The sequence below is a fragment of the Rattus rattus genome, chromosome X (assembly GCF_011064425.1).
Source record: "Rattus rattus isolate New Zealand chromosome X, Rrattus_CSIRO_v1, whole genome shotgun sequence".
Taxonomy (NCBI): domain Eukaryota; kingdom Metazoa; phylum Chordata; class Mammalia; order Rodentia; family Muridae; genus Rattus; species Rattus rattus.
In genome coordinates, this window is record NC_046172.1 from 109399976 (window position 1) to 109427540 (window position 27565).

Sequence of the window (27565 nt, forward strand, 5' to 3'; positions counted from 1 at the left end):
CTTCCTCCAGCCTGTAGCAAACCAGTGCCTGATCCCGGTTTCTCTGTGGAGCTGACTCTGAGTTGCCTTCAAAGCACCCCTCCCCCCAGTCGGTTTTAAACCTTCCCGCTAATGGCAAAAAACGTGGACGAGATGATTAGAAATCTCACGCACGCTATTGTTTTGTTGTCACAATACCATTTAGCCCCATTTGGCTGCTTTTTCACTTTGGATTGGTATTATTAACAGTTTGTTCCAAAACAATGCTTATGCGTCTCTCCAGTGTCCACTGGGCTACTGCAGGATAAAAAGCTATTCCTTATTAGTGCGAACAAAAGAGTGAGAGGCTTGTGTTTTTTAAATAGATTATTATACTGTAAAGGAAATCTCTGTGAAAGGAAATAAAAGAGAACAATCATGGCCGTATACTTATTCAAACTAGACTAGAAACGAAAGTAGAAATTTGAAAAGGTATAACATCCAAATGACCACAAGATGGCAGTGTGGTGCTACCTGCGAACTGATGCCAAAGCTCACGTTCTGCCTCTGCAGTAAGCCTCAAAAACAAGCCCAAATAGGCAATTTTGTAAATGCGTAAAACTAAGCCTTCTTATTAAATGATTATAAAATATATTTAAGGGCACTTTAAAAGTGGAGCTTGTAAGAGTGATTTTAGGAAACTGAAAGATTTACATCAGATATAATACAAACTTCGTTGCACCGGTCTTCAAAATACAATTAACTTAGGGAAGTGTCATAAATCTAGGCAGAAAATTAATGACTACAGAGAGAAAAACTAAGAAGTAATAATTGATTTTCTTAATGGAGAAGAGACTATTTAAGAAACCAGAGCCATTATCCAAATACTTATTTTTCTCCTAATGAGTACAAAGCACTGTTCACAAAATGGTATGTGTAATTTCACCTACTCTAGAGAAAGTGAAACTATTTTTCTTTTCTTTTTTTATTTTACTTTACAAAATTATTGCATGCTAAGGTTAAAAAAAAGTGCGAGGCTGATTTTAATATATCATGGTATCAGCACAGCAAGCAACCTTGCAGATGTAATGCCAGAGAGAGTATTTGGGGGTAAAGAAAAATACATTCTAAAGTTCGAACATTTTTATTGTACACTACGAGGAGTAATATGTGCATCCCTGTCCATCTCCTGTACCAAGAACAATTGTGGTAGCGAAGTCTATGTTAAAGACTGGATTAGGAGGAACGGAAGGAGTTACAGAACAGCCCCTAATAAAGCACAGAAAGATCCAACCTCCTTTCCCTAGTTTTCTTTGAATCCAAATTTCGAAGTTGTTTTTATTTTCTTCCTTTTCTCTTTTCTGTTTGCCCCATCTTGATTTACCATCAAGTTGAAGTAAGAGCCAGCTATTTTCAATGACTTACGTTTTGTGATTTATATCAAATTATTTCATTTAGGCCATGCATTTGTTCAGTGAATTAGTTATTTATCACTGGTGATAATATGACTAAAATCAATTTCAGAATGAATTAGGAAATTATGGCAAGATTATGGATGACGTGATTAGAAATCTCAGGAATGCAACCATTTTGTAAGCAAGAAACCATTCCATAATTATGTATTTTGTAGGATTGGACTTTTATGGTTATTCTTCTAATTAAAGAATAATTTACAAAGGAAATAGAGGCACGGTATATAAAAGACCAAGTGATTTGGCTTGTTTCACTGGTCTGTAAACAATTGGAAGTCCTTGAAATTTTTCTTAACATATTATTCTAGGCCAACAGGTCTTCTGTCTTTTTTTGTTCCCTTTTTGCTTGTTTTTGAGAAAGGTTAACAGGATTTGTGATTCTCTTGTCTCGACCTTGTTAGGGCTGGAGATACAAGTATGTGCTATCATGTTGGGCTGTTTTGCTGTTGTCTTGTTTTAAGGAACTTGTGCCCAGTAAATATTTTAGTGTATAAAAAAGAACTGATAAGAAGTTTCTTTTGTATGATTCCCAAAGCAAATGTGAAGAAATAAACAGTTACTTTGGAAAAGAGAGACCATATCGTTTGCACTGGTGTCAGAGAAAACTGCATGCAGGGTTGAATCTTAACTTTTCAATAGATATTTTGTTATTATATGGATGGCATAAAAGGGAGAGTCTTGGGAGGCTGAGATATTACTGTCTGCAGGCAATTAGCTTAGATGGTCACACTCTGGAGCTCTGAAGGCTATAACCCCTTATGTGCCCCTAAGGACTGTTGGCTACTTCCCAACTCACATGGAGGATCTGGAGAAGGGAAACTGTTAGGTTAGTGACATGATTTTTTTAAACATACATATATATGTTTTAAAAATGTGCATCTATACCAATGTTATTAGTAAATTCCCCATGAAAGATTTTGACTGTGTGTATCCGCTACCAAATCCTTGGATTCAATTAATGTTTCAATGCATTCAGTGTAGTCCTTAGCCACGGGATTTTCCCAGTCATTCTTTGTTGAAATTCAAAAGACGAAAGATTTGCTCTGTGAGATGCAGATTTCCCCTGCTCGGAATACAGATCACACATTCTAAAAGCTTTCCTAGAAGGGAAGGACCCTGGGAGGCTATAATAGCAAAGGACTGCTGCCTCTTGCTTTTGCTCCCAAGCAAACTTTGCTTTATCACTTAGGTATTGTCCGTGAGGGGAGAGCTTCAACAAGCGACTCTGAGAGGTAATGAGCTAGCTGCTTGAAGGCAGGCATGGAGCCCCCAGCACACCACTTTTTGAAAACCAAACTTTGAGGGTTGTGCTCAGAAGCACACAAATTGTCCCCTTTTTGTCATGTGTGCCATAATCCCTTATGTGACCCCTCTAAGAGATACTGATTACCCTGGAGGGAAAGAAAGTATCTTCTACTTTTCCTAGGAAGGAATTCGGGAACAACAAATTCGATTGAAATGACTTAATTTGGAAGAAAACATTCAATATCTTAGGAGGGGATGAGACATGGCATGGCGGACCAAGGTTAATTATTCTTCTTGTCTACTGGTAATAAGAGTGGAAACCTTTCTGCTATGAAAGGGCTAATGTTCCCCCAATGGTTCATGTGGTGGGATTATAATCCTTTTAGTCCAGGCAGAGAGCGTCAGCTCCCATTATGGATGATGGTGGAGACTTAGTACACACAAAAGGCTACTACCAATTAGAACTCTCTGTCGCCATTCCCTCAGGCTAATTACTTTTGAGAATTAGTCCTCAACTATGTACAACAAAAATTTCACCCGTCAGGAGAAAAAAAAACCCCTTATTTGTTGGTCAAAAGGCCTTTTACCGGAGCTGAGATACATTAACACAGAGGACTGTTGGAATTTACTAGCTATTTTCTCTCAGTAGGAGCTTTCATAATAATACAGACACCTTTTCAAGGGGATGAACAAATATGTTCAAATGAGTAGAAAGCTAAGCCATTATCCTGAGTTCAGTTTGAAAAAAATAAAATACTTGGCAGAGGGTAGGAATGGGGATGTTTTCAGCTGAAAAGCAGCGCATCCGTACAGGTTCATGATGGAGTTTTGTTATTTATGCAATGAAAACATAGATTTTTCTCCTGTAGGTCCTCATAAAGTCGGGTATGTAGGGTTACTTTCAATATTTTTATTCATTTTCCCTCCCACATACTTACCTTTTCTAAGTAAGTATAGCTCCAAATTTTCCCATCAGCCCACGTTCTTGAGATTATTTTTCCACTCTGGTCATACTCCATCTTTTCATTCCAGGTTCCTCTTTGAATAAAGGTGACTAATCCTGAAGGTGAATATGTGATGTTCACTTCATTATATCTGCTCACAGGAGACCATAGAATAGGTCGTCCAGTCTGGTCATAAAGAATTCGAAGGGTGAATTTTCGGTGGTCATCATAGATCTTCCCCGTGCGGGTCATATGATCAAAATCAATGGAAAGTAGGTTTCTGTTGTGGGCCTACAAAAAGGAAAGATGAACTATATTTCATGCATTGCTTTGATTCTTCCTCTAGTGCATTCCCAATCCTCAAGCATTTCTGGATGCTCCAATGATGAAGACTCTTATTACTGATCTTTTATTGTTTAATAGTCCTCATCTTATGGTTAGCTTTATTTCCTCATGATAGTGTAGAGTCATGGAGGGACAAGGCCATGTTTAACTTCCTGGCAAAGTGCCCGGTATAATCTTGACCTTCGTCCTATTGCTGATGATTGTCTTTCTCCAACTAAAGACTCATGTGACCCACCACAGTTTTCGATAATCACAGGATCATATTTTACGTGAGTTAGATAGAAGTTAGAATCAGGTTCCTGGCTTGTTTCATGCTTTGTAACTAATCAAGTGGTAACTAAGGAAAAAAGACAAAGACCACAACGAGCTCCGACTGCTTTGGGTTTTTCATGCTCATCTGGGCTCAATGAAGTTCACATCATAGTGGAACTCGAGAGTATCTACCTAGGGACCTCACACCACCACATTTCCAGCTGAGGCTGGAGGGTAAACATGGGGGTGTTGATAGTAAGTGTAGTACGATTTACCAATTATAGAATGTTAAGTTTAGATTCAAATTAAAAAAAAAAGTTACGCTTTGGTTTAATTCTGGTCACAGTCACCTTGAAACCTTACAGGTGACTCAAAGTGAGCTCTAGTCAAGGAACTTAACAAGGACTTTATCAATGACAAAACTCAGTGGTGCCTGGCTTTGATGAAGTCCAGCTAAATCCACCTGAAGCGATGCAGATGGCAAAATAGCCTAGTAAAAGAATTAAAACTAAGCAGAAAAGACTTGGTGGCTTTTTCAAAGCAACGGACAAAGTAACCCAGTTTTCTAGTTTTCATCTAGGAATGGCAGTATTGGGCAGAGCCACATCACTTCCGCTATGACTTGCTGATAATAGCACAATCACTCTGAAAACATAGTACTGAAACTGTGTGTGTGTGTGTGTGTGTGTGTGTGTGTGTGGTGTGTGTGTGTGTGTGTGTGTGTGTGTGTGTGTGTGTATGTGTGGTGTGTGTGTGTGTGTGTGGTATGTGTGTGTGTGTGTGTGTGTGTGTGTGTGTGTGTGTGTGGTGTGTGTGTGTGTGTGTGTGTGTGTGTGTGTGTGTGTGTGTGTGTGTGTGTGTGTGTGTGTGTGTGTGTGTGTGTGTGTGTGTGTGTGTGTGTGTGTGTGTGTGTGTGTGTGTGTGTGGTGTGGTGTGTGTGGTGTGTGTGGTGTGTGTGTGTGTGTGTGTGTGTGTGTGTGTGTGTGTGTGTGTGGTGTGTGTGTGTGTGTGTGTGTGTGTGTGTGTGTGTGTGTGTGTGTGATGTGTGTGTGTGGGTGTGTGTGTGGGTGTGTGTGCATGTGTGTGTGTGTGTGTGTGGTGTGTGTGGTGTGTGTGTGTGTGTGTGGTGTGTGTGTGTGTGTGTGTGTGTGTGTGTGTGTGTGGGTGTGTGTGTGTGTGTGTGTGTGGTGTGTGTGTGGTGTGGTGTGTGTCTGTGATGTGTGTGGTGTGTGTGTGGTGTGTGTGTGTGTGCATGTGTGTGTGTGTGTGTGTGTGTGTGTGTGTGTGTGTGGGGGTGTGTGTGTGTCTGTGGTGTGGTGTGTGTGTGTGTGTGTGTGTGTGTGTGTGGTGTGGTGTGTTTCCCCAGGAGAAAGCTCTTCTTCTTAAGCTCGTGGTTTTCATCAAGTGTTCAGTCCTTGAAGAAAAGGAAACTCTGACATAAGGGTGGGTAGAACTCTGGGAAGAGCTTTTGAAATGGACTTAATTTTAGTTGGTTTGGAGTAGTTAACTGAGTGTTCGTAGGTCTTCTGCCTTACTGTAAATATAACTTTATTTTGAACTAAGTGACATATGAAGTTGAGAAACGGAAGTCATAATATACTCCTCAGCCAGCTTTCAGAGAAGGTGCTGTGATTTGGGTGGAGGAAAGTCAAGTGTATCTGGTAGAATGGAAGGCAAGAACAGGAAAGGAGAGTCTGAGAAGTGTAAGTGAGAATGAATGGGACTTGGGAGACTAACTTACCAGTCTTTTTTCCTACCTGGGGCTTAATTTTACTATCTATGAAATGGGACTGGTATTTATACAACATCGTTCATTAAGAGATTTATAAAGACATACCACTTTATATATCAGAGACTTGCTAAAACGTAAACTTAGGAAACTGTAAAGGAACAGTAACCACTATTTAAAAAATACACAATACAATGATCATTTCTCTCATTTTATTTACGCCTGTGAATAGGCCCATGTGTCAAATGCCAAGGTAATTTCAGCTTGGTTTAAAACATTTATATGGGCAAGAATCCTCATCACAATCCCATACAGAATGTCAAATGACTGGTTAATGAAATAGGAACAAAAAATAAAAATAAAACAAGGAAAATTTTACACTGGAGTTTGATTCTCTTCAATATAGTCAGACTAAACATGATCCATTAGTTTATTCAACTAGACTTGGTTAACTTAAAAAGATGGTTTTAGACTTATTGACTTTATGTGCACACATGTGAACTCCCTGAGTGCCTCGCAGTGAAGGATGGTTGTGAACTGAGTGCTGTGAATGAAACTCAGGTCCTCAGCAAGAGGACCAAGTGCTCTTAACCACTGAGCCACCCCTTCAGCCCTACTTTGGTGGTTAAGAATCCCTTTGCCAGAAAATTATCAAGTATGTTACCACATAAAATTTCATAAACACATCTATGGACACTGGGATATAATTCCAGTTAGCCATGACAACCTCTTGAAACCCAATCATGAAACTTCTATGGGTACTCAGGAATCAAAGTTTCAATTTCAGATAGATTTTTTATTATAGTGGCATCAATGACTACAAATTCCCTACTCCTATATGTCTTTTCTTTCTTTGTAACTCGGTATACATTGCTTCTCAAAAATTATTGGCTTCATCCATATTCCATTAGTATCAAGGGAGATTTTTTAAAGCTTCCCTACACTGGAAAATATAGAAATGTATAGAGGAAATCATGATTGGAAATTCCACCATCCAAGGAGAATTTCTATACATTTTTACTGTATTTCCTCTGATTTATCTTACTCTGAGGGGCATATTTTTATACATTTAAATATATATAACTAAGATGGCACTTAGCGTTGTGTCCTCCTTTTACAACCAATGTTTTATTGCCACCATTTTGACATTAATATACATTCTTCATATATGACTTTCAATGGTTGCATAATATTTTAACTACATGATAGATATCTGTGTGTTCATTCTCCCATAGTTGGACATTAGGGTTCTTATTTTCATTTGCTTTTGCACCTGATGATTTGTTAAACATTTTTGTCAATAAATATTTCTATAACATAGGTATTAATAAAAATTACTGTATTAAAGGACAAGCATGTATTAAAAGACTCCAGATGTGCTTTGAGAGATTGCTGGATTGCACCCAAAGTTGCCCAAGAGTCATATCCCACTTCATTAGCAGTGGAAGACCCATCTCATCTTATCCTCTGCAATGGTGTTAGTAAAGTTTTCTGGATGTGAGAGTGAGAAAATGATCCTTTACTAGGAAATTAGCATCTATTTGATTGGTAATGAGAATGAAGTTGTTTTTTTTAATTATTGACTGCATGCATATCTTCCACGAATTGCCTTTTCCTGCTATTTGACAGTTTTTCTACAGGAATGTGGAAGCTGGTTTTTAAAAACACGCTTTGGTCTTAGTATCATCATCATTTAGCCAAGGCCTTAATTTTGAACTTCTGCGGGAAAGGACCAAAACGTTCCATGTCGTGAATTTTAGCCAGAAGACCAGTGATTACTTTAATTATTATTTTGTAGAACTGCTCTTGGTCTCAGAGGGTAGGTTTAATTCAGCTACCACAGGGAAAGGTTTGGGACTTCTGAGTCTTTGAAACTGTCTGCAGCAAATGAGTGCAGTGTTGTATTGCCAAAGCATACCCTGGTCTGCTGTGAACACCGAAAAGGTCTTAGGGAAGCACACAGTTCTTGTCTTGTGATACTTGGGGCTTGGAAGCTTATAGGAAGCCAGGTGTTCTTTCTTCAACTACCTTTCCTGTGGTTTTATAGTCACATATTTCCAACTGTAAAACTGTTTATTTATAACAGCTGCATAATACCTATGTATTCCCAGAGACAGTTGTAACTATTACTATTGATGTTATAATGATAGTTAAACAAAGTAACAATGCCATTTTCGGTCCAACTGAATTGTGGTTTTATTTGTCCGAGAGATGAACTTTACTACTCAAAAACAGATTTCTTAATAACGTCATTAAGACTCTGTAAGCGAAATCCTCCCTAAAGTCATCAGAGGAGGACTCCATCTAGTGCCTGTTTTCTCTGCCCGTTGGGACTTGTACAGCAGTGCATCTTTGTTTCAGAATAAAGCATCCTGATGGTCTAATGCTGCTAGTCAAATGCTCATGAAACACTTATTTCAAAGTTGGGTTTGGAAATTAAAATTCAGCAAGGACCAAAAGGGTTGAAAGAATCAAAGATGCCATAGGTTTCCTCTATTCACTCTCTGTGGAGACCACACACGAGGACGCTGCAAGGTAATTGCTTTCAGGTGAGCCTTCTTAACCTCTGTCTAGCGTAACTATGTGCTGCCAGCCTCTGAGATGGGCATTAGAACTAAGCTGAGTGCCACTGACTGCTCAGGTCATGGGTAAGGTTGGAAAAATCCATATTCATCCACATGTTTGCTCTTCTCCAAGACAACAGCTCTTGATCCAAGCATGGGCCAACGCTCCTCAGTTCTATTGTATTTCCAAACAATCTATACTGATCCCTCTCCTGGAAAAGAGAGAGTGAGAATAGCCCCAAGTTATAAAGGGGACTATTGTCCAATGGACAGTTGTACAATGAATGAGACCTTTGAATTTCGCAGCTGTTAACCAGTATTTTGTAGTAAGAAAGATGGGCGTACTTAGTTTTTCAATAGAGGAGGATGTGTGTTGGTGCATGGGTCCTCTGGTTTCCATTAGGGCTTTCTTTTCCAAACTATACTAAGGAGAGGGACTTGATTTTTGTTTATAATTGAATCGGAGAGAAAGGAAGGGAGGAGAATGCGCACTGGTGAGCTGTGGAATGCGATTGCCAGCAGAACTGAAAGGTTCTGGGTGTGTGGATGGCTGGAGGAGGGGCCTCCAGAGGCAGCTGTCCTCTGTGTCTACATCCTGCCTTTTCTCAAGAGTTTCTGTTTTAATTAGCTAAGAGAAAACTTCAGCCCTTCATATTCAGACAGTAGGCTAATGCTGTATTAGATTGATCTATGGACAATGGGAGATGTTTAATAGCTGTGCTCCACACCAAAGGAAATTTTCTGTTTTAACTGACACCCACACCCCCACACAAGGACTCACAGACAAGGACACACACACACACACACACACACACACACACACACACACACACACACCCCTGAGAGCTTCAGTCATGGCAGTTCATTTTCTCCCCTCTGTAAGGAGGAGAAGGCTGTCAAGGAGACTATCTAACATTTCAGGTCATAATACAACCTAATTACGTGTTAAATTTTGCTGAAGACAGAAGGTGAATAAGAGACAGGCCAAACAGCATCAAAGTTTGAAAGTTGTACTGCATTGCATTTTTATGAAGTCAAGGAATGGGCAGAGAGCTCACAGCTGATTTTAGAGTCACCCAGGCTAGTCTACTCTCACTAGTTTTCAGGTAATTAGTATTGGACTTTTAAAGATCAATCAGTACGTTAATTCAACAGATTTTATGTTTTCCTGATATCGCCAGTTTAACAATTAAAAGGTACTCAGGGCTACTTTTATTTCAGAGTTGCTAATAAATGAAACGGCATGGCCGGAGTTAGTATTTGCCTGGGATAGCCATTTACAATTCTGTTCTCCTGCTTTTCAGCTTTGTTCTCAAGATAATTCCTTTACATTGACATTCCACCAAGTCTTAGTGCTAAAAGAGATATTAGGAGATGCTCTTATTTATTGAGACAGCCTTCCTGGGTTCAAATCCTGAAATCTGTAAGATGGGAATTACTAAAATTCCCACCTGATGAGATGTTATGAATGGTGAATAAGTTAACATATGGTGATGTACTTAGTAAGACCCCCTCAAAAGCTATTGTCATTATGGTTTATAGTAATATTGCCACTACTAATAGAGACTAGATACTGCATATGCCTCATATATAGATGGAAAATTGCAAAATCACTGCAGGCCATTTCTTTCTCCCAAACTTATTCTTCTCATCTGAACTTGATCATATCATTTAACCTGGACACCTTTATATTACTCTATATTAACTTGCCTTTATAAGTTCTTTTCTGTTAATTATTTTATCTGGTAGTCTTGTAATACATATTTTAAAAATCATTTCAATTTATTAACGCTTATGTGTAAGTTAAGTCACATGTGAAATAATACTTTCATCCTAATTATTTTATTAAGGCTATTTCAAGACCAAGAAACAGTTTTTATGATTTGCAGACTCCAAGAAATTTTCTATCTCCAGATAACTTTTTGGAGTTGGGGGCAGAAATACTGAAGACTACAGATACATGTTTAAAGTGGATTAATATACCTCCAAATAGCTCCCATATAACTTTTCACAAAAAGAATGTTTACACCAAAACTGATCTGAAGGAAGTCGAAATGGAGAGGAACAACCCCACTCTACAGCTGATGGCTCTGTCAGGCCATTTCTGACTGTAGAAGTGAATTCTACACTGTTCACCTACTCTCCAATTCTCCACTATTTGTCAGCTTCAGACCCTATGTTTTAGCAAGAGTTTTCGTCCCTTTGAGATTTCAGCTAAATTGGTGATCTCTGGGTCTCAGTAAGAGACTGCATCTCAAAAAACCAAGGTAGATGACTTCTGAGAATAACTATGTCTGTCTACACACACACACACACACACACACACACACACACACACACACACACACACACACACACACACACACACCCCTATCTTGTATCCTTTTCAGTCATCTTTAAATAGAGGGGAAAAATGACCTGTGAGGGTATTAGTATTTGCTTCTTTTTGCTTGTTAATGTTACAATCATTTAATTTGATTCTTTGAGTTTGGTTTTAAATGCTTTTTCAATTATTTGTTTCTCTAAAGAAGAGAGTGGGCTGTAGTTCCAGGATTTTACTGCTCACCCTATGGAATCTGTTACAGGACTCTGGGATCCAATTCTAGGATAAATCTCATTATGCCACAGTTAGCCAGAGCCCCAGCAAGGTGCAATAGGGTTTTAGCTCCTAAAGCAGTTTGCTTTTGGTGAATGTCCAGTTCTTTGGTAATTCTCTCTATTGTTATGCATACTCTGATTCCTCTATGGTCCAGGGAAATACATTTATTGATACAGCAGACAAAAAGATACATGGATTGGATGCAGAAGTATTTTACTTGTGATTCAGACGCAACTCAAGTTAGGGGAAATAGATTTAAAAAAATTAAAAAATGAAATTTCAGGATATTAATGGGATTTATTTCACTTAATGGCGCCTTGAAGGATGGCAGATCTAACAGATCTCTGGCTGGGGTGGGCCGCACATAATATTATGTTTCCCAACAATTTGCTTCCCTCACTTTGATTTTCTGTGGGGGTGGGGAGAAATCCCCAGTGATCACTGGAGGAGACTAATTCATGTTTTCATTTCTTTTTGAAAAAATAAAAAGATGTGTTTTTCCTGACTTTCTTTCCATCTAAGAAGTCTGAGGCAATGCTATGTAGATGTTTGGGAGATGGGCTGTCCATCGTCTTACCAAATGGCCCTTTAAATGAAGCTGTCCCTTTGTGCCTGGACAATCAGTGTTTTATGACCTGCTGCCCAAGCACATTTATGAATCACAGGAACTCCTTTTTAGAAGTTTCCCAGTGCTCATAGCATGGCAGGGGTTTCTACATCTTTGCTAACTTGTATCCTGACTATGTGAACCTCTCTGCCCATGTTCTGGAGCAGGAGCTTCAGCAGGAGAAACAAATGATTCAGCTATGGCCCCTTGGAACTGGAGAACAGCAGGGACCCCTGTTCGTTAATACGTATGCTTACAAATGCCTCACTGTATAGTTAGTCAGAAAATGGGAACATTGTCATGAGCTGTTTGCTTGAAAACCTGCCTGAAGTGAAGGGTTATCTTCTCAGAACTAAGAATATCAATGGGCAAAGAATAATTGCTTTGTCCACCTTAACCTAGAGGTGGGACTTTTGAGAACCTCTTCATCCCACTAGGCATTTCATTCCATGCCTGGCATGGGGAAACCAAGGCAGCAATGTACCGAATCCTGTGAATGGGGAGGGCAGGTAAGGATGAATCAGTTAAACAGCCTCTCTCTTCTCCTTTTATCTCCTTCATGCTTTCTTTGCCTGGAGGCCAGCCAGTTGTCCTGAACCACCCACACTTGCCAGTACATTAGAGTCGGTTATTTGTCTCTTTTTGTCAGCATTGAAGTGAGGAGTCAGGCTCTGCCAAGGTGCCTGTGCTGAGTGGGGGCAATGATTTATAGATTAATTATTTTAAGGAACAAGGCGGCACAGCGTGCTGCAGTGGAAACAGTGCCATACCAGGGGAATACCTGCATCTCAGCTCTGGCGCTGAGCTGTAATAGCTGTTTGACTTTGGGCAAATCAGTTGACCTCTCTGAGCCTTGGTGTCTTTCTCTGTAAATTGGGAATAACAACAATTGATGGCCGTGGTGATCAAATACAATTCTGGCAGTGAAAGCATTTTGTTAACCCCGAGGCACTAAATCTATGTAAAAGACTGTTATTAGATTTCTAGGGACCTGCACAGTCACAGCACCTAGCCAATAAGGAGCCCAATCCTTCATTTCCAAGACCTCAGGGAGTACATTTGAAGTTATGTAGAGGAAAAAGGCCTGGAGTTTGTTGCAATGTGGGTCAACTTATAATTAGCACTCACCAAACCCATTCGTTTTCAGTACTGAACTGCTCCTCAGCGTTTTATGGCTACTAGCTTTTCAGAAGTAAGAAAACTTTGGGATATAAGGGACAAATTATGGTTGACAATTTCTGTTATCTGAATCTGAAGGGGGAGAATACAGAGTGAGCCATCCTAGAATATTTTCGGGTCACATAGTAGTAGAGAATGGGCTACCGTATTTTCATAATATTTTAATAAGTGTATAAGCTGGGGAGGAGCTAAAAGATCAATTTTTCTGTGATCAGTCATTAGGACGGTAAGCTATTTGTAGAGAATTCTTCCTTTTCCATAGCACTGCATTTTCATTTCACAGAAATGCGTTTAATCCAAGTACTTGGATGATGGGAGAAAACCCATCAGTTTGAGCACTGCCGGGGATACAGAAAAGGACACGGTCTCAAAAACCAAACACAAGCACAAGCCACTGCAACACAGTGGCATTTCAAGATCAGTTATAAAACTGGGTATCAGGTTAGATCATTTGACTTTCCCATTCAAATTTCTATGCAGCAACTGCATTTCTTGAAGAACTCAGACATAAACGCTGACTTTCATATACACCTAGAGCTTTGCGTATTTGACTGGATTCACTTCTTAATTCAGGGGCCTCTCTAGCAAGTGTTCTATTACAGACCAATCAATAGAACTGAAACATACAAATTGACTGTTCAACTAGACAACTACAGTAGCTGTTATTAAAAAAAAAAACCCAGCTACTAAAGGCAGTTTTTAGGCACCATCGATTGAGCTGGTTAAAAATGTAAGCACACTTGTAGATTAACTTTTCTGCATCAAGATATAGCATGGGTTGGTTTGACTGCTTGTCTTTGCAGCCTGATGCACGGGTTGGCTGGGAGTTGTAATTCTACAGCATTCAATTCACCATAGTTCTTCTATAGTGAGTGCAAAGAATGCAAGCACTTTCTGTATCTTGGGTGTGAGGTGGATTTTCTCTGAAGCCCGGCCTCAATACTGAATACTTCCTGCAGACTGGCAGTTGTTCTGATGCTAGTCAAGTTGCCAATACATTGGTTAATGTTCAAGAAAAGGACAGATAGGGTGCTCTGGTGTTTGCAAGGCTCCTGTATTGCAGGGCAGTGCTTCTGACAGAGAGCTCTGCTTAACTGCAGGGAACTGTGCTTGGTAAAGATTTGAGAACTGCCAAAAGCTTTCAGTTCCCTGAGACGAGCTCGCTTGAGCACTCCATCCCAGTCTCCTGTCCAGTTCTTTGCTCCCACGTCTCTATGATGTATTTACAGCAGTGGGGTCACTCACGGACTTTGCCCTCTCATGTTGCCTTTGTCTAAATGGTGCCTTATATTTTATACCCTTTCTCTCTTCCCAGAAGTGGATACCTGGGTCAACTTGGGGAATCTAATAAGCATCTCCAAAGCAGGCTAGGATGGGTACTGAAGGACTCCTTGACTAAACATATTTCTCCAGCCCTAGACTTTCTTGGTGCCTGAAATTGCTATGATTAGAGCACTTTAGCTGGCTAATGACGAAGAAAGCTCCTATTAGAATGTACATTTAAGGATACTGAACCATTATCAGCCATTAGCACTCTCTCTTGAATTAGTATATCATATAAGCTAGTCAGTCACCTGGAAAAGCTTTGGAGAAGTGAGACTTCGGTTTAGGAAGGCTCTTCACTTTCCAAGGGAACCCATGAACTTTTGTCCTTTGCTAAAAAAGGAAGGCCTTACTTACCCTCAGTCTTCTCTCAAAAGCTGAAACATTGCCTTTGTTTTGCTCCTTTCTCTGTCTCCACTCAATGAGGTTTGCATTGTGCTCTCCAGGCAATGAAATGTTGCATTTGCCGAGAGTGGGGTTGACAGCCCCTGCCAGGATGTGGGGCTCTGAGCTGAGGCTGATCTCCATCCCACTGGCAAAGGTGACACGTAGTGAACCATCTGGACTCACCCGATAGGTACTTTGAGTGTTTTCTGTAGACAGAGGAGCAAAGGAGAGGGGAGGGAGGAGGAGGAAGAGGAAGAGGAGGAGGAGGAGGAGGAGGAAGAGGAGGAGGAGGAGGAGGAGGTGGAGGAGGAGGGAAAGTTCAGCTCCAGGAGACACATTTAAGAGAGGTTGAGCAGATGGGGCATCAGAGGCCTAACTGTACTCTGAGCTAGACCCCAACTCTGACATATACATTCTTTACCTATTTGGGTCTTGTTATTTTCACAGGTGGGGTATATCTTGTAAACAGGATAAAACACTGCTCTCTCACATGGCAGGCTGGTCTCTGTTTCAGTCTCTGTGTCTCTGTCTGTCTCTCTGTGTCTCTGTTCCTGTCTCTCTGTCTCTCTGTCTTTTTGTCTCTCTCTGTCTGTCTCTGTCTCTCTGTCTCTTTCTGTCTCTGTCTCTGTCTCTCTCTCTGGTTGTTGGTTCTCTTTTAAAAGGATTCCCTCACAGACTCTCTCCCTGACTTGTTGAATGTGCTATCTTTGTTTGATATGCTAGGAGCTAGAATGAGAAGGCTATAAAACTCAACTCAGCATCCTGCCACCTGCAGAAGTCACAGCCACTGCAGGCAGCATCATAGCCACTGGAAAGTTGGTTTTACTCATTTTGGAGTGAGTTGCCCCACAGCCTAGCAACAGAGTGAGTCCTAATGCCTAGACAGTGAAAACTATTTCTTTGTCCACTTCCTCTATACCTTCTAACACAGTCCTTGAGATTGTATTTTTACTTCAATTCTTTCTCCCCTCCTCTTTTTGTGTTTTTAGTTCTTTCATAGCACTTGTATTCTTCTCTGGTGCATTGCCTAATTTGTCCTTTGTATGCATCCATGTCACATCTGATCTAGAATGCTAAGCTCAGATGGGGCACAGACTATTATTGTCCTCCAACAGGAAACCCTAAAAGAGCTTTACAAATGGCTTGGTGTTGGGAAATGACTTGATGGGAGATCAGACTTGGCAGGATTTAACCTCATTACTCCCACAGAGATTGGGGCCCAAAGTGGATATGTGAACTTGTGAAAAGTCTGAATTCGTCTGTGTTCCAGCTGGAAAATGGAAGGGAGAACCCATCTTCTTAATCAGAGGGGAATTTAGTTCCTTAATAGAGAGCCTACGTTTGACCAGAGACCTTAAAGCAGGTGGAGTTCTGAAGATCATTTACCTTGCTTTAAAATGTAGATAGTACTGGTTGCTGTCAAGTTGGTTGACATGAGGACATTTTCACGGTTGGAAGTGTCTAGTGCCACTTTTGTCAGCTTCTCCAGGTCACTGTGGAAGCTGCTGACCTCACCGGTAGGAAAAGTTGCATTGGTCAGATGTCCCTCGGGGTCGTACCTGAGGAACATAACAAACGTCAAGTCTGAAGCCTCCTGGCAGTGACAACTGGCCTTTGCAAGGCAAAAATCATTTGGAAGCTAATATAGTTTTACTTTGAGTGATAACAAATATTATTAACCTTGTTCAATAAGAAGAAAAAGGTCAGAGAGATGATTAATCAAAAGAAGGTAGTTTTCGAAGCTTCTGAATTCCTGATGACTTTCTTGAGCTGTGCTGTTTTACAGAAAAAATAGATATCTGGTAATGAATCACCACGATGGAAACCTGATTTATGAATCATGTCCTGCTGTGTGCAGTGTTCCAGGGAGGCCTCTGCAATTTGGGTCGATCCCTCTACTGGTGATGAATTATGAAAGCCAGCAGAGGGTGGTGTTGTCAAAGGAAAGAGAGCCAGGAACCGATCTTCAAAGCCCAAGCAGGCCAATAAACTGACTTTGCATTGTGATGGGAAAAATTATCATTTGCTGCCGTTTAAGTTGCCAAATTTGAAATGAATGAATCATTCTTCCAACAAAATGAACAAGCACAGAGGATAATGGAAACATGTTCATTAAAACATTCTGGAGGCCCTTGATCTTGGTATCACTTAAATTCTTTTTATCTTTCCAGAGTATAGTATATAAATGTTTTGTAATTTGCTTATATGAAGAAGACACACAAAATAATAATTACCTGAGATAATAGGCAATAACCCATATCTGGAAATATAGTCTAGTGGGTTTACTTTTTTTTTTTTAAATCAAAATTATTGGCAATCTCACTGTCCTCCAAATGGAAACTGTCTCCCTGAAGGCTTTTGATGTGGAGCTGGTCTTTTATTGCCAATGGAACCATGAAAAATGAACAGTTCATTAAAAGTAAAGACACACACTTGGAAACCCATAATGTTTCCTCTTTCAAGTTGCGAATTGCAAAATATTTAAGCACTTTTATTTGCTTTTAAAATGTTAAACAATTATATTCTTTTTTTATTTTTTATTTTATTTTTTTTACCCAAAGTGAACAGGACACAGCAAAGACACAGTCGTGAGTCTGGCTCTCTTCCACTCTCCTTTCTGTGAAGTGGGAGGAGTGCTATCCCATCAGATTTTAAGGGCTTCGGCCCTAAGTAGTTGCTGAAAATTTAAAATCTAGACCAACTTTTGGCTAGACCATGTCTTAGAACAGGGAGCTGCACTTGAGAGTATACACAATGCTGTTTCAAGTTCAATTTCCTATGTATATGTTATGTCTATGGACACACATAGATTATCAGTTAAAACAGTTGTGTGTGCGCGCACACGGAGAATCAGACAAATTGGTCATTTGACATTACAGACACTCCAACTGTTATATTGCTTCATTGGGTTTTGTTTTGTTTTGTTCTAAATGGGCTTCACTCAAAATGCTCAGTGTGCTGTTACTGTGCAGGGAAGGACTCATTGTCAACAGTACTATTTGTGCCTGTGCTTAATGGCAAAATCCTTCCTTTGCCCAGCCTGTTTGCTCACAGCCTGCTCTAGGGCTCTGCACCTGTAAGCAGCAAGCCTCCGTTCAGAAACAGCATAGACAGGCTGTGTGTTAGTGTTTGTGTTTGTGTTAGTGTTAGGGCTAGGGCTAGGGCTAGATAGAACTCCAGCCTTTGTCTGCCGGGTGGTCCTTCCAGAGGACAAAAACAATGTCCAGCTTTTATAGTTAAAAGCGATCAACCTGCTGCTCCCTATAGGAAAAGTTTCCAATTTGCAGATAGAGGGCAGCTGTTGCAAGCTTTCCTCAGTAGGAAGTGTGCCAGTCTAGCAGCTTGGGTTAGGCAGCAGTTCCTTCCCGATCCCCATTCAGCCTGGGCAACTGTGCCTCATTGCTTTTCCTTTCCTGGATTCTAAGGGCTTGCCTCAAATCTTAACCAATGCCACTGTCCTTCATTCCTGCAGGACATTGGCCCTGAAATATTGTAGGTAAAAGTGTCAACTGACTTTTCATTTGGGGGGCAACTACTTCCCCCCTCCTAGTCATAGAGACCTGTCTTGTAATTTATTTGCTTTATTGGGATTGAATTTGGAGCAAGAGCTCTATGTCGGAGCTATAACCCAGCCCTCTCCTTGAGTTTGAACAACATCCCATAGGAAAGATAGTTGTGGTTGTGTGGTTGTGAGAGAAAGACAAGTTCAGATCCCATTGAGAGCCATCTATGCACATGCAGGCAAGAGTCCAAAGGTCTGATGAATCACAGTAAAGATTTGGAGACAAATTCGGTTTGCCAACTGATCTAGTTAATATCTATTATCACTAAGCCATATTTTTTTTTGCCAGAGATGCATTTTCCTACTTATTCGCAACATCACAAGCACAGTCCTTCAATCTCTGTTCCTGTCACTGTTTCCCAAGTCTACAGACGTGCATTGGGAAAGGAAAGCTAGTTCTGGATAAAACTGGAGTTACTCAGATTTAGGTGGGAGGGTACTGCTTGGTCCTCTTCTCAAGAGGGAGGCAATGGTTTAGGGAATAAAGTAACCTTTGCCAAAGGCTTGTCTAGACTCTGAGTGACTAGAAAGTCATCTTGCCTCATTTCCTCTCTGTGGCTGGGCAGGCATTCTTATTACAAAGTATACGTAGCTCGGTCATAGAACTCCAGCCCTCACCCTCTTCCATAGCCACCTTCTGCTTGTCCCATTCCAAAGCAGTTGCATTTGGTAATGTTTGTAGTGTGGTGTCTCTCATGCACTCAATCATTTATATGGCCCTGGATCAAAACAGAAAGAGGCCCACCTCTCTTCTGTGGGGTCATTACCAAAGGAAGAGCTACAGGCAGATGGAAACATCAGTGGGTAATTCCCTCAAGTTTGGAAAGATGGCTCAAAGTGGACAAGAAAGAAAGAGAGCCTTTGATTTCTCAGGGCTTGCTGGAGTTCGCCCCTCCCCAACTCCCATCACCGGGGAATGCATCTTTCCAGACTGAATGTCAAAGAAACAAGTTTAATCAAAATTCTCTCATGTCGTGCTTTTCCCTTTGGAGCTTGCATTCTTTGGTGCAGAGTACAAACCAATATGCTTCAACAGATCCCCTCAGGCCACAACAAGGGGACGCCCCCCTCCTTTCTCCAGGCAGTATAGAGAGCTCATTTAACCAGGCTCAAAAATTCTGCCAATGGGAATGTGCCATTTAGGCAATGAGTATTGCCTTGCTAGCCATTAGAAGTGGGTTTGGTAAGAGGAGATTTATCATTATATTCAGTTCTAGATTGATTTTTGCAGTGTTCTTACAGGGAAGGAAACAGTAGCATTGAACACTTATCCTTTAGTTCAGCACTGTGATAGACTGTAGGTATAGTATGTGTGTGTGTGTGTGTGTGTGTGTGTGTGTGTGTGTGTGTGTGTGTTCATGCTCACATGTATGTACTCTGGTAGAGCATGCAAAGGAAATTCATCTTTTTTAAAATTCATTAATTAACTAAGTAATTAAAATTGATGTGTATGGGTGGTTTCCCAGCATGCACGTCTCTGCATCATCTGAATGCCTTAGTGTCCATGGAGGCCAGAAGATGGTTTTCCTGGAACTGAAGTGATAGGCAGTTTTGGGCCTATTGTTGCTGGAAATTGAACCTGGATCCTCTAGAAGAGCAGCCAGTGCTCTTAACCGCTGAGCCATCTTTTCAGCTCCTAGAATTCATTATCCTTGAGGGGATATACTTTAGTTGGGGGAAGTTATATTTATACATTATTAAAAATATATTTGGTCTAATCTTTTCTCATAAAGGATAGTGCGATCTTTCCCCTGAGGAGCATTTAAGCCAGTTCTAAAACTGCACTGAATAGAAGCTGGGAGCTTCCCTACCTTTGCTTACTAGAAAATACTCAGATTAATAAATGTGTGATTCATTATTTATATTTTTTAAACGGAAGGACAAAGAAGTCAGACCTCTATACTCCCTCAGGTCAAAACTGACCAATCTAATAAGCATTCTTTAGGAAATAGTGGATCCCATCTTTCTCACCAGGAATAGTATTTTGCTTTTGTTTATGCACTTTCAAGTCCACAGTGCCCTTGTGTTCTCATTTGACTTTCATTCAGCTAATAGAGTCATGTGCTATAGGTCCTGGGGATACAGTGTTTCCTGAAACCCACAGTCTCTAGTAGGGCAGATGAGAGCTGCACCAAAACAACCCTTCTAGTCCCAGGCTATTGCTAGTGCATATGTAAAGGAAGAACTGTAGAAACCCAATAAAGGCTGAAATCTCTTCCCTGGTAGGCTGAGCAAAAAGAGGGAGGACGATCATGAGGTGGTGATGTTTCAATCCTGGATGGTGTACAGAGACTGAGGAGGGAAAGAAGACATTTCAAAGAAAGCAACAGGAAGAGCAGCGCAGGCTTCTGTGGCATGTCCTTGGGGAATGCTGTTTGAGAACAGGGTTCCTTCAGGAAGGAAGCGGGAGAGAATGCTGGAGGAGTGAGCACAGAGCGGGGTTGGTCTACTAGGCTCTTAAGGTAAACATGAAGTTATGTAGGGGCAAAGAAGGTAATGTAGAGGTGTGGAAAGACATTTTTGGGGGTGTGGTGGGGAATAGTGTGACCAGGTCAGTGTTTTGATGACAGCAAATTACATGTGGGGAGACTGGGAGCAGTAGAGATTGTGAGGAGGTTACAGTCTCAGGTCCTGTAAGGAAGGATGAGGAACTTCTGTTTTTATCAAATGTATTGGGGTCACGTGTCCTTGGGACTTGCCTTCCTCCCTGGACTGTAAGTCCACATCTTTTGACTTCTCAGTCATCTTTGCATTCTCAGAGTGTGGCATAAATTCTCACTACATTCACTCATTTGGTAGATTAGTGGTAATTGGACATTGCCAGTAAAAAATGGAAAGGACTGTTCAACACGAGCAATAGTGGGTTAGAGAGCAGACAGAATCATCTCCAGTAGTGTTGGGAGGGTTGCTGTTTGGTTTTTGTTAGCTTGGCATAAGCTAGAGTAATCTGGAAAGAGGAATCGCAACTGAGAAAATTCTCCCATCAGTTTGGCCTGGGGGCAAGCCTGTGAGTCATCGCTCTGGTTGATGATTGACGTGGGAGAGTCCAGTTCCTTGTGGATGGTGCCATCCCTGGGTGCTATAAGAGATCAGGCTGAATAAAGCATTGGGAGCAGGCCAGTAAGCACCATGGTCTCTGCTTCAGGTTCTGCCTTCAGATTCCTGTTTTGTGTTCCTGCCCTGACTTCCCTCAATGATGGAAATAACCTTCAAGGTAAATGTAAAGCCTTTCTACCTCAAGTCTCTTTTATTCGGTGTTTCAGCAACACAAAGCAAATAGGACAAGAGAACCAACTCAGTTTATGTAGATGTCCTATGAAAATGCAGCTAAACTTCTTTGAAGCCCCTGAAATGTTCTCTGCCTCCATGAGCTCCGAATCTTCATTTTGCTTTTCTACAGCATTACTGCAAATTCTGTTTCCTTCATTAGTGAGTCATAGCAAGACTTGGGACAAAGAGAGGTATTTGAACAAAGATGTTGAGTCTATCTTTAGATACCCGAGGGAACGGTCCATATTTTTATATGCTTCTTTCCATGTGTAGTGGTTTTATTTTTGTTTTTGATAGTCTCATGTAGCCAAGGCTGGATTAGAATCTTTTAGGTACCTGAGATGGTGGTTTGATGGGGTTAAGGACAGAATGCCTGGCCCTATACATCTTATGTAAGCACTCCACCAACTGAATTCCATCCTCAGTCCTATTTTTGCTAGATTGTAGTCATTTGCTTGCCTGGAGGTAAGGGCTGCACCTCATAGCACCTTAGTTTCTTTTCTATCTCATGACTGTAGAAGACGCTACAATCTTGCATATGTTTGGCTTGTGAGCCTTAGCAGTAAATGGATGAGCCATTTCTCCAGCTCCATTTCGAGTGTTTGAAGTGGTGGCTATCGAGTGAAACTTTCTGCATAAAGATATGGCTTATGTGCCTTTCCCCATTACAATCTTATCTGGGCGAAAGGGCGATCCCCCATTAGCCACCCTTGACAAGACTCGGCATTGGAAAAATACTCTAGAAAGTATTGAGAAATATTATGAAAGCTTTTCTCACTTGTCATTAAGTGGCTTTTTGTGTGGAAAGAAACGAACTAGCAGAGTCTAGAAATGGAGAAGGCAGAGGACCCAAAGATCAATAACACATGGAAATACAGAAGTCTTCCTCCCAAGTGCAAGGACTTCCCATAAAAGGCAGGAGGGACTGAGGAACTGTTAACTCTGCTCACCCTGACAGCAGACACAACTGATTCTCTTGCCTCAGCCTGGGGCTTTTTTTATTTAATGTAGTAGAAGTTTTTTTTTTGCCAGGAAAATGCCAGAAAAATAAGCAAAAGCATCACGGTTGCTATTTCACTTCCAAGGGTGAAGAGGATTTGCCCGTTGTGTTAGGAGCAAGGTCTGTCCCTTGGATGTCCACTGTGATAGGGTCAATTACAATTAGGGGTCCATTAGCTTGTTAGGACAGAATGCATTTCTCCTTGCTCTAGCATTATTCTTATGTTGACAGTCACCTCCTTGTTAGCCATTTCCCTGTGAACAGCTTCTCATCCCTGCCCCGCCCCCAACCCCTGCACTCTGACACTTAGGACACTTATGGGCAGTGGAGCTTCAAGTGCTAATACTTGGGGTGTGTAGTTTTGATCTGGGTCCAAATCAAACAATTAGGAAAACCAATGAACTATTTAAACAATATTCCATCACACAGTAAAAGCCCCTATATTCCTGCTGCACAAGAGACTGTTTTAAGTTCTGTTTGCATTACCCACTGTTCGGGGTCGACTGTGTCAGTTTTTCTCTCAATAGCTGCAGATAATCAAAAGCTGAACAGATTACTCTCGTGGGCCTTTCTACACAGCAGGTCCCCATCTTGACAAACTTTGCTTCGCTCTTATCTCATCTCACAACAGAATTCTGTTTTTGACTTGGAAAACAATTTGTCCCCTTTAACCAAAGAAAGAAGCCACGCTCTCCCTTTATAGAAATACTTGAGGATTTAGGTGAGCATTTCAGTTTCTATTATGCTTAGCCTTCTTCTGACCCTGATTGAGATAGGAGCTCCAATTCTGTGTTCTCAAAGTTCAGATGGACAAGGACAGTTTTGTGGGAATATCCAGGACTGGATATAAATGATATAAAGGATATAAATGAAACAAGACACATGCTGAAGATAGGTTATTTATGCATATTGTTATGGCGAGAATCATGCATTCTTACATAGCCAGGAAAGATAGGATAGGGGCTGTGGTTTATTAGGGGCTGCTGTTCAGCCTGAGAACAAACAGCTTCAAAAGGAAGAGGTATCCTCTCTCAACACATGTAATTTGTTCTTGACCAGTTCAGCATGCATCTTGCTGGAGTTAGGAGGTAGAAGAAAGAATAGCCTTCCTGTTCACCTAATGATGTTCTCATATTTCACATCCTCTTGTGGCTCTACACATTCTGTGTCATCATTCTTGTGGTTTCAAATGTTCACTCTGTTATGGAACTCACTGTGGTAGGTGTAGAGCAGAAAGAATAAGTCTAACTCTAGATCTAGCCAACAAGCAATCTGAGTGGGCAAGTTACCTCCTTATTCTGGGACTCCCTCTTTCATAAGATGACTTCTAACTATTCTTCATGGTCATAAAATTCCAAGGATACTCCCATGTGGATGCTTGTGTTTCTTATTTCTTAGAGACTCATTATTGGTTATGCCACAAGGATGTTAGTAGCTCCCACTTTCCTGACTGCACACCGAGTCCTGGTGACAGGTCTGGGGGATACTGCTTACCACATTGTCTCTGCTTCAAGGTGCCAATAGGAGATAGCTGCTCCTTCAGTAACACTCTCTTCTCTACTGGGCATCATACATTTTGATCTCTATACTGTACCTTTCCCGTTAGCAAGCAAACATATTTCACTAAAATCTTCGATAAATTCAAGGGTAGCCTGGTCTACATAGTGAGTTTCAGGCCAGCAAGGCCTGAAACCCTTTGTTCAGTGAGACCCTGCCTCAAACCTAAACCCAAATCGAAGAAAAAATGAACAACAACAACAAAAGTCCCTTCTGTTCACTCCATTTCTCTCCCCTGACACCAGTTCAAATTTTTCTACTCCTTATAGCAAAGCTCCTCAAAGTAATTCTTTATCTACTGTGTCCAATCTCTCTCCTCCTATTTTCTTTTTTATTATTATTGAGAGATACTTTACATACCATAAAATTTAGCGTTTTAAAGGGTACAAGCTACTAATGTTTCAGCACATTGGTTATGTTACATAACTATCACCACCACTTCCAGGGCGTTTCTGTCATTCCGTAAACAAACGTTATTCATTATGCCTGCCCATACCCCCAGTTTATTCCTTTCATCGGCTCTTGGCAACTACTAGTCTATTTTTTATCTATATGTATTTGCCTTTTCTGGATATTTTCTCTAGATGTAACCATGTGATATTTTCGCCTTGTGTTTAGCTTCTTTCACTCAATGATTGAGGTTGACTCATGTTTTAGTACATATCAAGACTTTGTTTCTGCTTCTGAGTTAATGCTATCTCATGATATTGGTAGATTGCATTATGCATGTCTACTCATCACTTGGTGGACACTTCATGGTGATTATGAACAGTGTTGCTATGAATATTTGTGCATCCATCTAGTCTTTCACTGACCTGTGCTAGTCAGGCTTGAGTCCTCTACTGTGTTGTAGAATCTTCCTCCTTTCAGGTAAATAATGATCTTCAGAGACAATGGTTGATTCTTAGGATCAACTTATTTATTAATGTCTGATACATTGTCATCTTTTTTCTGGGGATGCTGGACATTGTCCCCTGGGTCTTGTATATGTTAAGCTGGTGACCTACCATTGCGTTCTAAACTCCCCTCCCTTTTCCTTTTTGAATCATCTGTTTTGTATAGGGATGGATTATGAATGCATCCCCCAAATTTTTAAGTTGAAATATTTGTAAGCTGGGTTTTATTTTAACTTTTATTTTATTTTGTTTCAAGTATTATGTGCATAGATTTTTTTGTCCTGGATGTGTATCTGTGTACTTCTTGCATGCCGAATATGGAAGAGGACAGCAGATCCCTGGGGATTGGAGTTACAGATGGTTGTGAGCTGCCATGCAGTGCTGGGAATTAAGCCCAGGTTCTTTGAAACAAGCAGCCAGTGAATTTGACTATTGAGCCATCTGTCCAAGGGCAGGAGAGAGGGTCTTTAGGAGATGATTAGGTCATAAGGGTTCTGTCCCCAAAATGAGATCTGTGAGTTGTAGGGAAATAGCCTACCTCTTTTCCTCCCTACTTCTGCCACATGATGACACAGAGTAAGAGGTGCCATCATGCAAGCAGAGAGTACCTCATCCTACATGTTGATTCTGCTGACGCCTTAATCTAAGCCTTTCTATCCCCTGGCAAGATGTCTTAGTGGGACAAAGCATTTGCCGCCCAGCCCCTGCGGCCTGAGTTTGAGCCCTAGAACCCATGTAAAGGTGGAAAGAGAACATCGACTCTACAGAGCTCTCCTCTGACACCCACCCCCGCCCCAGTGAATTCCTATCTTTTATAAATGACCTGGTCTAAGGCAGTTTGTTTAAGAGCATAAATGGGTTGGACTAAACCAATTGGCTTTCAGTACATGCCACTTCTCTAGCTTGTTGTGGTTTGTCCTGAAGTTATCTGTATTTTGATGCTAATTCCACTGCCCAAAGGACAGCTGCCTAGTCACATACTCAGGAATCAGGTGACTTCACCAGAACCTTGCCATTGAATTTGTAAAGTACAGGTGAGGGGCAGGTACAGGATAGAAGGAGGCCTGTCATTGGAGGAGAAGGAAGGATGGGTGGGAGAGAAGTTTGAAGGAAGAGGAGGAGACAGGACACAGAAGAGAGAGAGGGGAGAAGCCGTGGTAGGTGATGTTAAGATTCTGCTCTGTGTATTTATAGGTTGTTATTAATGTTCCTAGGGATGGATGGTACTCGGCTTTGTATGTTTAAGTGGGCAATTATATCTTATCAATTTTATCTAAGATTATTGTGTTGTGTGCTCTTTTATGTGAGGGTTTGAGTGTAGGAAAGTGTGCGGCTGGGACGTGTTTCTGCCAAGATATCTAGCAGATATCTTGGGGCACCGAGGTGTAGACCCAGCGGGGTAAAAGACTACTACTACTTTTTATTTTTATATTTTTACAACAACATTAGCTCCTCCTTTTCTCAGTTTCTTTTGACAATTGTTCTTAGGCTAAAAACTATGAGGTACTTCTGGATCATTATGCTGCTAGCTTTTCTTAGTCTATTCTCACTTTTCTGGCAATCTCACCTGCTTCATATATTTAAATACATTTTAACCTTTGGTGGAGTCCAAATGTTGATTATTAGCTTCTCTTCAAACCTAGACGCATCTATTTAAATTTAAATGTTTAACGAATTGTCACAAATTGAATTTCTAGGCTCTTACCTTATAATATGTCTTGTACAATATTTCGCTTTTAAGAGTAGAAATTCTAGATTGTGTTGTTTAAGCCAAAATTTTTTTTTATTTTATTTTTTTTTATTAACTTGAGTATTTCTTATGTACATTTGGCAAACATCCCCTTCCCTCCCCCCCTTCCTTATGGGTGTTCCCCTCCCCACCCTCCCCCCCATTGCCGCCCTCCCCCCGACAGTCTAGTTCACTGGGGGTTCAGTCTTAGCAGGACCCAGGGCTTCCCCTTCCACTGGTGCTCTTACTAGGATATTCATTGCTGCCTATGAGGTCAGAGTCCAGGGTCAGTCCATGTATAGTCTTTAGGTAGTGGCTTAGTCCCTGGAAGCACTGGTTGCTTGGCATTGTTGTACATATGGAGTCTCAAGCCCTTCAAGCTCTTCCAGTTCATTCTCTGATTCCTTCAACGGGGGTCGTTCTCAGTTCAGTGGTTTGCTGCTGGCATTCGCCTCTGTATTTGCTGTATTCTGGCTGTGTCTCTCAGGTCTGATCTACATCCGGCTCCTGTCGGTCTGCACTTCTTTGCTTCATCCATCTTGTCTAATTGGGTGGCTGTATATGTATGGGCCACATGTGGGGCAGGCTCTGAATGGGTGTTCCTTCAGTCTCTGTTTTAATCTTTGCCTCTCTCTTCCCCTGCCAAGGGTATTCTTGTTCCCCTTTTAAAGAATTAAGCCAAAAATTTTGCAGTTGTCATTGACTCATTTTTTTCCTACAAATCCTACACCTACTTTGACAGTAAGCAGTAAGCATTAATCATTCTTCTTTTATCTATCTATCTATCTATCTATCTATCTATCTATCTATCTATCTATCTTTTTATGTCATGGCAGAAAGGGGGAGGTCAGGGAACAATCTGTGGGAATCAGTTCATTCTTTCCACCATATGAGTTTCTGGAATCAAGCTCAAGTTATCAGACTTGGAGTCAATCATTTTAACCTGC

The 27565-nt window shown here is 40.9% G+C and overlaps 1 protein-coding gene across 1 annotated transcript in view; it reads right to left on the bottom strand.

The window, feature by feature from the left end:
- The window catches only part of Tenm1 (teneurin transmembrane protein 1), a 175006-nt gene that overhangs the window by 13333 nt on the left and 134108 nt on the right, over positions 1–27565 (bottom strand). The window contains 3 exon segments of the mRNA XM_032889476.1: positions 3614–3910; positions 14575–14810; positions 15991–16163. Coding sequence (XP_032745367.1) covers positions 3614–3910; positions 14575–14810; positions 15991–16163 — 706 coding nt within the window.